The sequence below is a fragment of the Rhipicephalus microplus genome, chromosome 7 (assembly GCF_043290135.1).
Source record: "Rhipicephalus microplus isolate Deutch F79 chromosome 7, USDA_Rmic, whole genome shotgun sequence".
Classification (NCBI taxonomy): domain Eukaryota; kingdom Metazoa; phylum Arthropoda; class Arachnida; order Ixodida; family Ixodidae; genus Rhipicephalus; species Rhipicephalus microplus.
The window spans coordinates 28,367,121-28,379,898 of record NC_134706.1 but is presented as its reverse complement, the minus strand read 5'-3'; the positions used below and the strand labels follow the sequence as shown (position 1 = coordinate 28,379,898).

Here is a 12,778-nt window from a genome sequence, read left to right as displayed (position 1 = left end):
CAAGACCGCCTTACACGTCCACACCTCTGGTACATCCCGACGCACTATCCGCCATCTTTTACTTTTCAGCATAGTCCACAGACGTTACGGCCATCTCCAGCTAGTGTCGTATAAGTCCTTCTGTTTCGTAATCACCTGCCATCGCTTCCACTTGACACTACTCTCAAGCTGCGTTCGCGTGTTTGAGTCAAGGAGGATTTAAAAAAAATTCCTGGAGTGGAAATGGTTTCGCAGAAGTGAAGCCGTTCCCTTGGCAAGATGGCGGCTGAGGCGGCCATCTTACTAGGGACATGATAAGCTATCACCGTTCAGCGATTAAAAACGAAGCGCTTCTCTCGCATGCCCAACGAGTTTATTGTGGGAACTTTTTCGGGTCATATAATGTTCGAAGTGCGTCTTAAACTTACTAGTTTTCCCTTAGTAAGCCTCTCATTAGAGGCAAAGTTCTTTGAAGAATCAGTCATCCATACTTGTTTCTGCGCGTTATTTCGTCGGGAACAACTGTCTTTTAATATAGAACTAACGTAGCATTTACATAACGTATCAAAGCCACTTGATCTTTAAGTGGGCACTACCAGAAGAGAGCATGTTTCCGCCATCTTGGCAGTGGCAAAAGGTGGCTTTACGTCTGCTGGCAAGACATTGCGGGAGCTTCCACTCCAGCAATTTTCATTTAATCCTCCTTTGTTTGACTCAACCTTCGTGAAGCGAGATGACGACGGCGTTTAATCGGCTCCCGTGCGAGCCACGCGAGTGAAATTACAAAGACCAACAAGTATACTCGCCGAAACTTTGTTGAAATCAGTTATCCGCGTCGTCTGTGCACTTCCCTCTAAAGATTGGAGCTAAGTCCGCTTATCATCTGCTCTAGATTGCATTCAATCGTTTTTTTTTCTTGTAGCTAAATAAAAAAAGCACCTATAGATGAGATATTTAAATGCTGTCGTCTATGAGCATTGTCGGCTATACGTGCGTCGCACGTCGTCTGCTATGCACGTCGTCTGTTCACTTCGCCCTTAAGTCAGGAAGTCAGTATGTTTAACATTTTGGATTCAATTGACTTCGTATCTTCCTTCTGTCTTTGTCGGCATATGTAACTTGTGCGTCAAGTCGCAGAGTTCGTAGATAGACCCCACGCAGGGACTACTGCAGCGAATAGTTTGAGTTTGGAAGATGTGCTATGGACATAATGTCCAGTACGTAAAAAAAAAGCAACTTAGATTTACTATGTAATCAGACAAAATAAACAAATTGCTTTTATCGGCAACCCAACAGTGTCTACATGTTATCTGGGCATATGATATCACAATGGAAAAATAGGTTTTGGATCTTTTTTCACAAAATTGTTTTTAAACTTCGGATTATTTCTCATATCGCTTTGTCAACTGGCGTTACTGCACTCTTCTTGAAAAAAAAAATAGAATGTTTTATGCAATCGCGTACATTGAGTGCCAGGAATTTGACATTTGCGTTCGTCTACATTCTGTAAAAAACTGAAATGCAGTTACGATTCGCTTGCGAAATTTTTTAGTCGATATTTGAGATATTTCCAGTGTTTATTTTTCTTTTCAACCTCTAGATACTGAAATAAGCTGTTTATGTGTATATCTGCCACACTTCTCTACTGGCATGCGATGAACCCACCGTATATGACGTAAATGCTACACATCATTTCGTGCAAATACTTTCTTTCTTACCGCCATGACTTGATGCTTTAATCAACGCCCATCGATATCGAGTTTGATATTGCTTTAGGTGTTTAGCTTTGAGAAGATAAACTACGCTTCCTTCTAGGGTGTTCCCACGAAATAATGAACTCGCACATATCAATCTACAAGCAAATACGTGTTAAGTTGCGCGATAAGTTGCAAACTGTTTCACTGATACCGACGAATGGAGAACTGAAGTGAACTTCATTTTAGCATCTATACATGGTACAGATAACATCCATCTATAGTTCCGTGAACGTCTCCTTATCTGGGTCACTTTCGTGGAAGGATAAGATGCCTTGTCCCGGGAATTTCATATCTGCGCTCTCCCGCGAGAACCGAACAAGTCATGCACCCACGAAGTTATCTTTTTTTTTTTTCTTATTGCCAGGTTTCGTCGTTAGGCGGCTGTTCCGCTCCGTGAACGCTACTGGATCTCCATTCAGATCTCGCATACCGCATATAACCAGCCTGCCCTGTTTATTCGCTCTTATCCACTCTGCCCTCATGGCGAAAAGAATGTCGTCTGCTCAAAGCCGGTTCTGACGTCAATACTCGGAACACATACATTAGGTACCGGTGAATTTTGTCATCTTACTGTTTTGATTAATTTTATGCCCTCGCCGTCTGTCATTCTTTTTTAACCGTACTTAGGTAAAATTTTGCTGGAGCGATTTTCTTAACCCGTGAGTCATATAGGACTGGCCGTTTTTTATCTGTTCGTGCGTTCAGGTGAGGAAGATTATTGTATGCTAAGTTAATCCAAACGCAGAATTTCCCAGAAGAGCACACGATATGCCTGACGTATCCCCTTGAGATATGCCCCAAAATTTTCGAAAATTGATAGCTCGATTTCCGTCCGAGCTGCGTCATTTGAAACGTCCTTAGCTAGATGTATCTACTAACTTGATAATAGCTATAATATCGCCTCTTGTGCAGACAACCTTTTTAAATCAGCTGAACTCCCTTGATAAGCTTCTTTTGCAACCATGTGATCTCCGCTATCGCTCAATTTATGTCGTCTGCTAACTAAAAGCAGACGAGCATCACAGACGCCCGCGGTTTAAATTGGGGGCTCTCTTCATACGCTTGTTTCGTACCTCTGTATCCTTTGCTACCGCACAAAGAGCATCGTCTGCTAAGAAAAGCAGACGAGAGGCGCTTCACATTACGTCACGGCCTTGAGACAGGTCTCGCACTTGCGTCATAACCGAACACTATTCCTAACGCAAACGTGTCCGCCTTTTTTCTTTTTCCGATTATGGAGGTTTCGTGGGCGCTTCTTCGTCCCCCTGACAGTTTTTACTTTGGGACCTCCTTCTGTATTATATCAACTTTTTACTTGCACTGTACTGTACTGAATAAAAAAATAATACCATATAAAAATTGCCGAGCGTTAAAAAAATGTATTCGCGCGCTTCTTCCAAAAAAGCTGCCTTCGATCTTTTAATAGGCACACCCATCTACGCTCGCGCCTGAGTAGTTTCGCCAATTAAGTCCATTCCGTCGAAGTCCAACAGTCCGAAACCGGACGTGAGAGAAATAACCAGGCCCGCACTCCTATACAAATCCAGCGAGTGCAGCGCCATTGTTATTCTGCGAAACCCGTCGTTCAGCCAGTCACGTATCGACGCACCGCCCTTAAAACCACTGATGGGTCGGTCGGTATATCGTCTGCAACTATCCGTGGAAGAACAGACGCGCGCTCGGCAGTTGCGCGTATATATAGAACAACGTCAGGCGTGACGTCATGACCCCCTTTCCCATTTCCGTCGTTTCGCGCGCCCGCCTTTTAATGTGCGGCCCACTAACGTATGCTTGTACGACACGTACGACACAAATGGACGACCCCCTCGGAGAGCTTTTCGCTAGTTCCGTGCAGCGCTTGCAAACGCTGCGCAGAACAGAGAACACTGCACGTAAAAACGTTGCAGACGCTAAATGGAATGACGATAGCTATAGCGCGAGAACAAAACGACGACACAGAGACAAGAAGGACACGAAGGGGGCTTCTTGTCTCTGTGTCGTCGTTTTGTTCTCGCGCTATAACTATCGTCATGCCATACCAACTAGCCCAAGCTGCCACACTGCTAAATGAAAAGAGGCACCAGAGAGAAAAACTTTTTTTTGTATTAGTAAACTACAGTTTCCAAATACCGGAAGCACTACCTGGACCGTCAGAATACGTTTGGTAAGTGAGAAAATCTACAAAAGTAAAAATACAACCGACGACGCCACCTTATATTCTCCGCACTACCTCACAAATTTCGATGGCGTCTGCGAGGACCTACGTAATCGTTTATCACTAAGAAGTGGCCTGCATTGTCTTCCAAAGAACACGAAGTGTTAACGTAGCAAGTTTCAGAAAAAAATATTTAGCCAGTGCGGCTGCGAAAAGGCTGAAACTCGTGACTTCGATCTGACGTCTACTTGCTCGAGTTCCGGCGTGAAGTTCAGAAATGAAACTTTGACCATTGCTTCTTTAATAATATACTTCTGATGGAGGAATTAATGACAACAAAGTTCTAAATGTACGAATGCATCTGTCGTAATGGATTTCATGTTTCACTTTAGAGTCCCTTAATGGGGCCTTCCTGTGGTTTTTCTGTATATTCTATCAAGCTTTTCTTTTATCTTTTTTTTTCGCGCTCATTCCTCTTTAGTCGCTGCGTCGGCAATTATTTGTCAGCGAGATACGACTGGAGAGCTTCTCGCCCATCCATCACACTCGGCACAGAACAATGGCGCTGAGATTTCGCCCGAGCGCGGATTACGGCGAACTGTTTGCTTGCTCGGGGAGCGCTTCTTCTCCTGGAAAAACGATGCGAGCGCCGCCGCTACGCTGCGGCTGTTTTCGCAAGCTTTGCCCGCCCCACCAGAACTACCGTCGGCCGACTCGCCTCGCCTCGACTCACTTGTCGTCTGCTCTTTCAGCGGGACGGACGGTAGCGGGCGCCGTCTGCTTCTTGTTCGCCGTTGTTCGCAGCAGACGACGCTCGGTCGTCTGTGCCTGCCAGGAATTGGAATTTCGTTTGCCGGGCGGCTTCGTTTGTTCGTGCGGGTCTTTCATCCCTGTGGATTTCTAACCGCTGTGCCTTCGGTGTATGTGTGCTCTGTGCGCACCCATGAAGTGCGCGGACACCAAGCCGCGCGTGTCCATTGCTGACTACGGCAGGATATGCTGCTCCGAATCGGCGGCGTGCTCGCCTTCGAGGCGCGATGCGAAGCGCAAGTGTGATGTCGCTTTCGCGTCCGACGCTGCGCTGATGACGACGAACGGATTGCCCGTGGTGAGTTTCGCTTTTCCGTGAATAAGTACAGGTGGTGGTCGGCCAGACGCAGAACCACTTTTGATAGCTTCATTCACTACTGAGAACTGGCTAACCTCCCTGTCCTTCCTCATTTATTCCTCCTCCTTCATTCACTACTACTTCTCTCAGTCCCAGTGTGCGCACGTTTTTTTTCTAGAGAACTTGGCATTACTCGATGGCAAAATATCGTCGTTTGTGAGTTCGTGGGTGAGCACAAACTTCCAAAAAAAAAAAAAAGCGAAGAAGGGCTAGTTGGTTATGAACGTTTTGTCTGCGTACATTTAGCTAGGGATGAGTCCCAACGCAGTGTGAACCCGCTTCCCGCTAACCCATTTCGATGTTAACGTTCTCCACGCTAACATGACCAAGCGCGAAGATTGAAGCACGAATCTCTCAAATGTGTTGATAAGAGAAATCAAAAACTGCACCGGATGACACTTTTAGGTGCCCGCTCGAAATGAGCACCGGAGGCGGCACGTTTGAGTTTTGCTGTTTATCCACCAGTACGGAATGCTTGTGGAGTACGGAGTCTCTCTACTGACGTAGTGCGAGTTATGTCTTCATGGCCGAATACCGGATTCGCGACAAGCCCCTAGGCGATTCGCTTTGTTCGGGCTTGTTTGGAATGGCGTTCTTGTGTTCCTTTAGGAAAGGATCCAGTACAAAGGGTACAATTTCCAGTCAATTTGTTAATTTTTGGTGGTTGAGACCGGGAGGCAGGATGAGATAGAGATGGATGAAAACTTCGATTGACGATCGCAAAAATGCGATCGCGTTGCCTACCGAATCTTGATTGTTCGATATATTTCGTGTTTTTGCAAACTTTTAAGCGTGCCAACAAACCAAAGTAGCGACGAAATTAGCTGATTGTAAGACCTTTGCAAGCTTCTGTTTTCAGTGGGCCTCAATTACGTGAGATGTGGAAATGAAAACGATATAATTTTTTTGGTAAAGAACTAGGAAGGTACTGCATAAATACACGAAAATTCAGAACATTGGTGAAGTTCATAGCCAAACGGATCGATGATACTATTTGCGGACTTGTTTTGGGTTTGATCCTGACTGTGGTGGTCGCATTTCAAAAATAGGAGGCTCTGTGATGTCAGTGGAGGTTAAAGAACTCCAGATGGTCCAGAATAATGAGGAGTTTCCACTGCGGCCTGCGTCATAATCATATCGTGATTTTGAGCATAAAAAAAAAACCTGATGTTATTATTGTTTTGAAAATCATAATTTTTTTCGCGGGTTGCTTTGTCGGCCACGCTTCTCCAAGTTAACTTGAAAATGGACGAGACAATATTTCAACAAGCATGTACATATAATGAGAGCAATGGCTTTTGACATTCTGTAACCCCGCTGTTCTTTTGTAAAATTGACGTCTAAATATATGACCGTAGTGTGTTTTCGACGTGTGGCGTATTTCGAGTATATTTTCCGAGAGCTGCCGAGGTTTTTCAAGAGTATTTTCATCTGCCGAAGTTTCGTACCAGGGTGGGTTGAACTCATTTGCCTAATTAAACGTCTTTTTTTCCCCTTCGTAATAACCATTTTTTCCCCCATTTCTTCTTGATGCTCGAGTTGTTGCTAAAAACCAGAGTCTCTTGAAAACAGCAGATTTCGAACATGGCTCAAGTTGAACAGCTTTGGGAATCCACAAAGATAAACGATGTCTTGTGCGTTTTGTATGGACTTTTGTTATACATTCGAACGAGATACACCATGCGTCGACACGATAGCACTGTATTAAAATAAACAATAAAAAAAGGTTGACGTGGACTTGGTAAACTGACCTTGTGACGATAACGTAACCACTACTAAGGTAATGTCTATATCCATCTATCTGCCTCAATCTATGTTTATACATCTACCGATTTGTCACCGGCTATCCATGCAAACACATTCTATTGAGTTTTATTTGATTCTATTTAACCACGCGTGTACTGTGAATCTGTCGTTGCCTTAAGAGAAATACCAAGAACTGTAGGGGTTAACCTGCCAGCTACAGAGTGAACAGTTATACGAACTCAATTACAGTATTGTTAACCATTATATTGTTAAGATAAGCCCTTCTAGAATAATCTATTGATTCTATTGCACGCGTACTGCGAATTCCTCGTTGGTTCTTGACATGATGTACCAAGAACAACTGTAGGGGTTGCCAGCTATAGAGCGAACAGTTATGTGCACTTATTACAATATTGCTAACTACAATATTGTTAACATAAGCGCTTCTAGAAAATAATATATTCCTGGCGTATTGTGAATTCTTCGTCGATTTTTTTTTTTACAAAGAATAACAATTATTGGGGTTTAACGTCCCGAAAACCACCATATATGATTATGAGAGACGCCGTAGTGGAGGTCTCTGCAAATTTCGACCACCTGGCGTTCTTTGACGTGCACCTAACCTAAATCTAAGCACACGGACCTAAATCGTTTTTGCGTCCATCGAAAATGCGGCCGGAATTCGATCCCGCGACCTGCGGGTCAGCAGCCGAGTGCCTTTGCGACTATAGACCACCGCGGCGGGTTCCATGTTCGTCTTTAACAGAAATACCAAAGGTAGCTGTAGGAGTTGGGAACTACAGAACGAATACTTATGTTCGCCTAATTACAGATCTCATAGCCGTATGATGCGCCAGTATGAAAGCGTCATCACTTGAAACACGTCACTACAGACTCAACGACAGACGGCTGACTTGGTATTTTTATAGAACATCGGACGCGTTGTGCGAAGGTCGTATAGGTTCGCTCCCTATACACTGGCGGGCACGTTGTTTTTTCGTCAAACCTGTATTCGATCTCATTTATATAGTCATTATACAGTACAGGTAATGCACTACATATGCCCCCTATACTCTGCTTGGCTTAATTTTCCGTTGGTTTTCTTTGGATTGTGTCTGAAAACTAAAACAAGGCCGCGACCCGTTGCTGTTCTTTTGTTTATACGACTATCAAGCTAAGAAGAGCGCTGTTGAAAAGAAAATATAGACAGGAAAAGCAAATCGACGTAAAAACTGACATACGTCGTTTGTGCTGTAAAAATATTCTGACCTATTACAAGTGGTGTCAGTGAACGCTGGGCCGAACATCGCTTTAACATCAACTTCAAGATGGACTCATGCTAGAGATATCTCAAATTTTTTTTCTTTTTTTGACGCCTAAAGAAAAGTGCGTGCGGTATAAAGGAGGTTGCCGAACTTACAATGCGTATGCGCTACTGCGTTAGTTTTATCCATTGCCATTTTTTGTTCGAGTTTATTCACTGGCACATTGTAGCGGTGGTCATCGCGAAGAAAGTCGCACGTCATGCGACGAGCCTGGAGGGGCCGTAAAGGCGCGGCAAATGCGCCTGCAAGAATGTTGTTGTTAGGCTTCAACGTTTCAAAATATAGCGGATTTCATGTAACCACTAGATTATTATGGCACATTTCTTTACGAGGGAATAATGGTGACCTCCTGAAACGATGGAGCTCTAAATACTCGCTATTGGTCGCGGGTGATTTCCGCACACATCCGTTTTTTTTTTTTCAAAATGATGAAAATCAGAATGGTATACAGTTACCTGTACGTACACGCTTTTACGCAAGACTAAAGTCTTGCGTAAAGCCCCTCACGTGGACAGCGCCATCTAGGGGTGTTAAACGAATGCTTTTTATATAAATTTCTTTTTTGGCACGTCGATTGCGCCAAAACAACCGTTGTCGTGCGCCTAACGTAGCACTGTTCGTTTAGTCATTAAACGTACAAAACGACAATGTTAACATTCCATTATGGCACTGGCGAATATCGTCCCTAAAGTAGTCTATAGTGGTTATTCCCGTGACATCGTCGTGCGCCATCTTGTAGCACGATTCGCACACTGGCGAATATCGTCCCTAAAGTAGTCTATAGTGGTTATTCCCGTGACATCGTCGTGCGCCATCTTGTAGCACGATTCGCAGCCTTACTGTTCTAGACATGAGCAGATCGAAAACAGGAAAACGCGCTTTTCATGGCGCATTCCGCACAACAAAACGGCGGCCTTAATGCCACCAGTGCAGACTCTCCCTATACTGCGTTGGCTTCTCGCACAAAAGTAGCCTTCTGCAATCGCGCCTGCCTTGACTCGACTTGGACAGAAGGAAAAAAAAAACAAGATAAAGTACGATTGCTGTGAGATCTGGGCGATTACGCGCTTAGCGCGAAAGGGAGATTCCGGTTCTGCGAAAATGTCTCGTTCGCAGAAGAACTTTTTTTCTTTTTTCGCCAGCCTCGTTGTTGCTACGCGAGGTACTTGGCCCTTTTTTCTCAGAACAAAGCTGAATAGTCGGCGAAAACTCGTGTACTGTTCGGAACACAATGGAAAAGCTGCGTTGAAATCGAAGAATAAGAAAAAAAAATAGCGATCTGGTTCGATGTGTTCCTTTCGTGAAGCTCTGTTCTCGGGAGCCCGTGCTGACTAGAATTGTGGGCGATTATTTGCGAAGACATGTTGACCTGACAATTGGTGCAACATTTTAGCATTGTCATTTTTTTTTGTTTGGGCGGGTCAGTAAACTGACTTCGAAAGCATATTTAGGGCTATAGCAGACATGGACGTACGATAGGTGGATTGTGGTGTGTCCTCTGTCTTAAGTCCGTGTCTCTTAGCGCTGAATATGTTCTCGCAGACGATTGCGTTTTTAGCGAATGTTTCATTACTCACCCGATATTGGCGTCAGAAGGAAAGAAGTGTAAATTTTTAAAAAAAGCTCGTTTTACTTGTTACACACATTATCAATGAGAAAAGACAATGGTGCCAAGGAAAGGATAGTGTTCCACACTCGCACCTTTAAATGGACATGCATATCTCATAAATGTGGACGCAGGGATGACCGCCGCCGTAGCTTATAGTTCGGGGATCATCGGACTCGTTATTCGAAGGTCGCGTCGGTTCGGTCGCTATCGGCGGCTAACCCACTTCTCCACTTTTCCGAAACTTTTCGTCTACTATTTATTCTTCACTTTTACATCCCGATTCAGTGGACGCCGTGTGTGTTAGCGCAGTTCTGTTGCATGTGGCGTCGTATGTATACCTAGTCGCATGCGTGCGTCGTGGACAATAGACCTTGTTAGCCCCTCTTGCGCCGCGTCGTGTCACGTGAACCTCGAGTCCTGGTTAGCCCTGTACAGGGTTCTTCCAGTTTTTTTTGTACATAAAAGATAGTGATCTAGTGCCGCGCACTGATCAATAAATACTCGGGACTGCTCGCGCAGAATAGGCGCTTCTTTAGCAACATATAGTTAGATAAGCTGACGAAGCAGATTTTCGCGATACGTTGTTGAAGTGTCAGTGAGTGAAGGAGATTTTGGTGCACACTAATATTGCCAAGGTGACGATCGATTAGTCGAGCTTTGTCCGCGAATGTTACACCGGCTCGGGCTCAACGCTACAGTACCAGAGTTATTGGGTTTGGGCCACTAACGATGAATATTCGTCGATAGTCTGAAAGCAGACGGATCCCGGGAAATATTGCCGTCTGCTGTGTACGCACTTCTGCCATATGCGTGTATACAGCGTGGCGGCCGGTTTCGAGAGTACCGTTTTCTACGTTTTCTTCCGACGCATTGCACGAATTTCAGTTTCTAATGGCCAATCGTCGGTGGAATTCTGAAAGCAGACGGCAGCTATTAGACGCTAAACGGGCAATAGTATATATATGCGATGTGCTGACGAACCGTCTGTTACACTTTCAGCGCTGCAGATGCTTTCCAGAAAATCGTCGTCTGCTAATGCACATTGTGCGACTTTGAGCCTCTAACGGCCAACAGGTGGCGTCATTCGGAAAATCGTCTGCTCTATACCGTGACAGCAAACTTTCTGCGTTAAGAAGGCGATATTCTGAAAAAAAAATCGTCTGCTGTATACGTGTGGCGCTGCGTATGCTTTCCAGAACATCGCCGTCAGTTAGACACGCAAAGCGTCAGATGCGGTGCTAACGGCCACCAGACGGCAACGTTCTGAAAAAAAAAAGAAAAAGCGGATTCATTCTAGATATACACAAGCACGGTAGCTCGCTTTCGGGATACCCGGCTGTGTCGGGTCTTCCTAGTACAAGCGCCGAAAAAAAAAGAAAGGAAACTAACCGAATCGAGTTCTAAAAATTACGAACCAGCTGCGCGGAGTTATGGTCGCTTTTAGCAGGTCGTCTGCTATTGCCGCGCTGGCTGGCAGACGTTGTTTTTTATTGCCTACCCAGATATGCCGTAACGGTTCGCCGGCTTTGCGTATATAGTCGGTTCGGCACCGTATACGTCACTTTGTCATTTTTTCCCCCCAAAGTTATATCTCATTCGTTCGAAAGTTTCATATGTGACTCAGGATCGCGGAAACTACTTTCGTAGCGCGAAGCGTTCGCAATGGTGTGGCGTACATAGTTCGATTACGAAACTGAATGTATGGCGTGAAGCTTTTTTTGTGTGTTTATGGCGCAGTCGTCTGCTTCGTCACAAGCGAAGCAGACGGACGGAAAGCGTGGGAGCATCAATCACGTGATCAGTTTGAAACGCCATAGAATGAGCACGGTTTGCTTTACAAAGCTGAACTTACCTCAATAACACGAATAACAATAACAGACTGCATAGACTGCTGAACAGCCTGCAATCACAGACTGCTGAACGAATAAACAGACTGCATAGACTGACTTTGCCTTCTGTCCATGCGTATGTCGACATTTGGCCGCATCATTCGTATAAATAAAAGGATAGTTAGACTATTACCTGTAGCGTAGTTATTCGGACAAGTTGTTTGAAGAAATGCGATTAACAGTAGTCGATAAAAACGTCATAATTAGTCTGTATACATTCCTTCGGCTACGCGATTGGTGTCGAATCCTTCAAATATGGCACGATGAAGAAATCTATCAACATCCTTTTTTTCTTTCTCCTGTAATCTGTCAGGACTAATTTCGACGTGATTGAGTTGAACATATGCGTAAGCCTACATACAACCTTCCGCCGCTAATCTTCTGACGTCAACGTTTCAATATTTTACATGCCTAACCTAACCATCTGCTCGTATGCCGACTGTACATCTACTGAAGTAACGAGGCTAAATCATCAAGGTTGTGACGCTGCTTGAAAGATTCACGTTTTCGTGACTGTTATAGCGGTTAGGTTTGAGTCGGTTGGCTGAATTATCTCCCGACACACCGTGACGCGAAGCGCGAGGCCGCTTGTGTCACGACAGCTGTTTTTTTCTTCTTTTTTCTACATTGGCGACTGTATAGATAGATGCCTCGAGTCGTGCCCAGAGCTCACGATTCACTGGCTTTCTTCTCGGGCCCTCGCGGCTTTTCGAGGAACTACGGAAAACGAGAGAGCGTTTAGTATATCTGCGTGTTACGTCACGTGTGCTAATGACGTCTACGCCCACACGATGTCCCGTATGTAGCGTGTTGGTTTGTGATCTCCGTCACACCTGGTATCTCTCTTCCGGGTCCGAACAGAGGGAATCGCCGAAATCGAAACCATTGGCCTCCAAAATCAAGTTTGTTTTTTTTTTGGGGGGGGGGGGTGTGGACGATTTGCAACCTTATGACGTCAGAAGTGAGCCACTCGGTTTCGCACTTATCGGCACGTTTTGGCCACAATAAAATCACGGCGCGTGCCTCGTCGACGCAACTGCAAACGTGAAGAAGTCTCTGGTTATGTTTTCCATACAAGAGATAATAGACAGTTCTCTCATCTTTATGCCCCCTTCCCATTCCCCCAGCGTAGGGTAGCAAACCGCGCATG

At 44.9% G+C, this 12,778-nt stretch overlaps 1 protein-coding gene across 2 annotated transcripts in view; it reads left to right on the top strand.

Moving 5' to 3' along the window:
- The window catches only part of LOC119180337 (uncharacterized), a 43,837-nt gene that overhangs the window by 27,825 nt on the left and 3,234 nt on the right, over positions 1–12,778 (top strand). Inside the window, exon 1 of one of the 2 annotated variants that reach the window (XM_037431519.2) lies at positions 4,616–4,999. The exons of the other annotated variant lie outside the window; for it this stretch is intronic. Coding sequence (XP_037287416.2) covers positions 4,814–4,999 — 186 coding nt within the window. The 5' untranslated portion in view covers positions 4,616–4,813. Of the gene's footprint in view, positions 1–4,615; positions 5,000–12,778 lie in introns of those variants that run through there. 2 annotated transcript variants of the gene reach the window in all.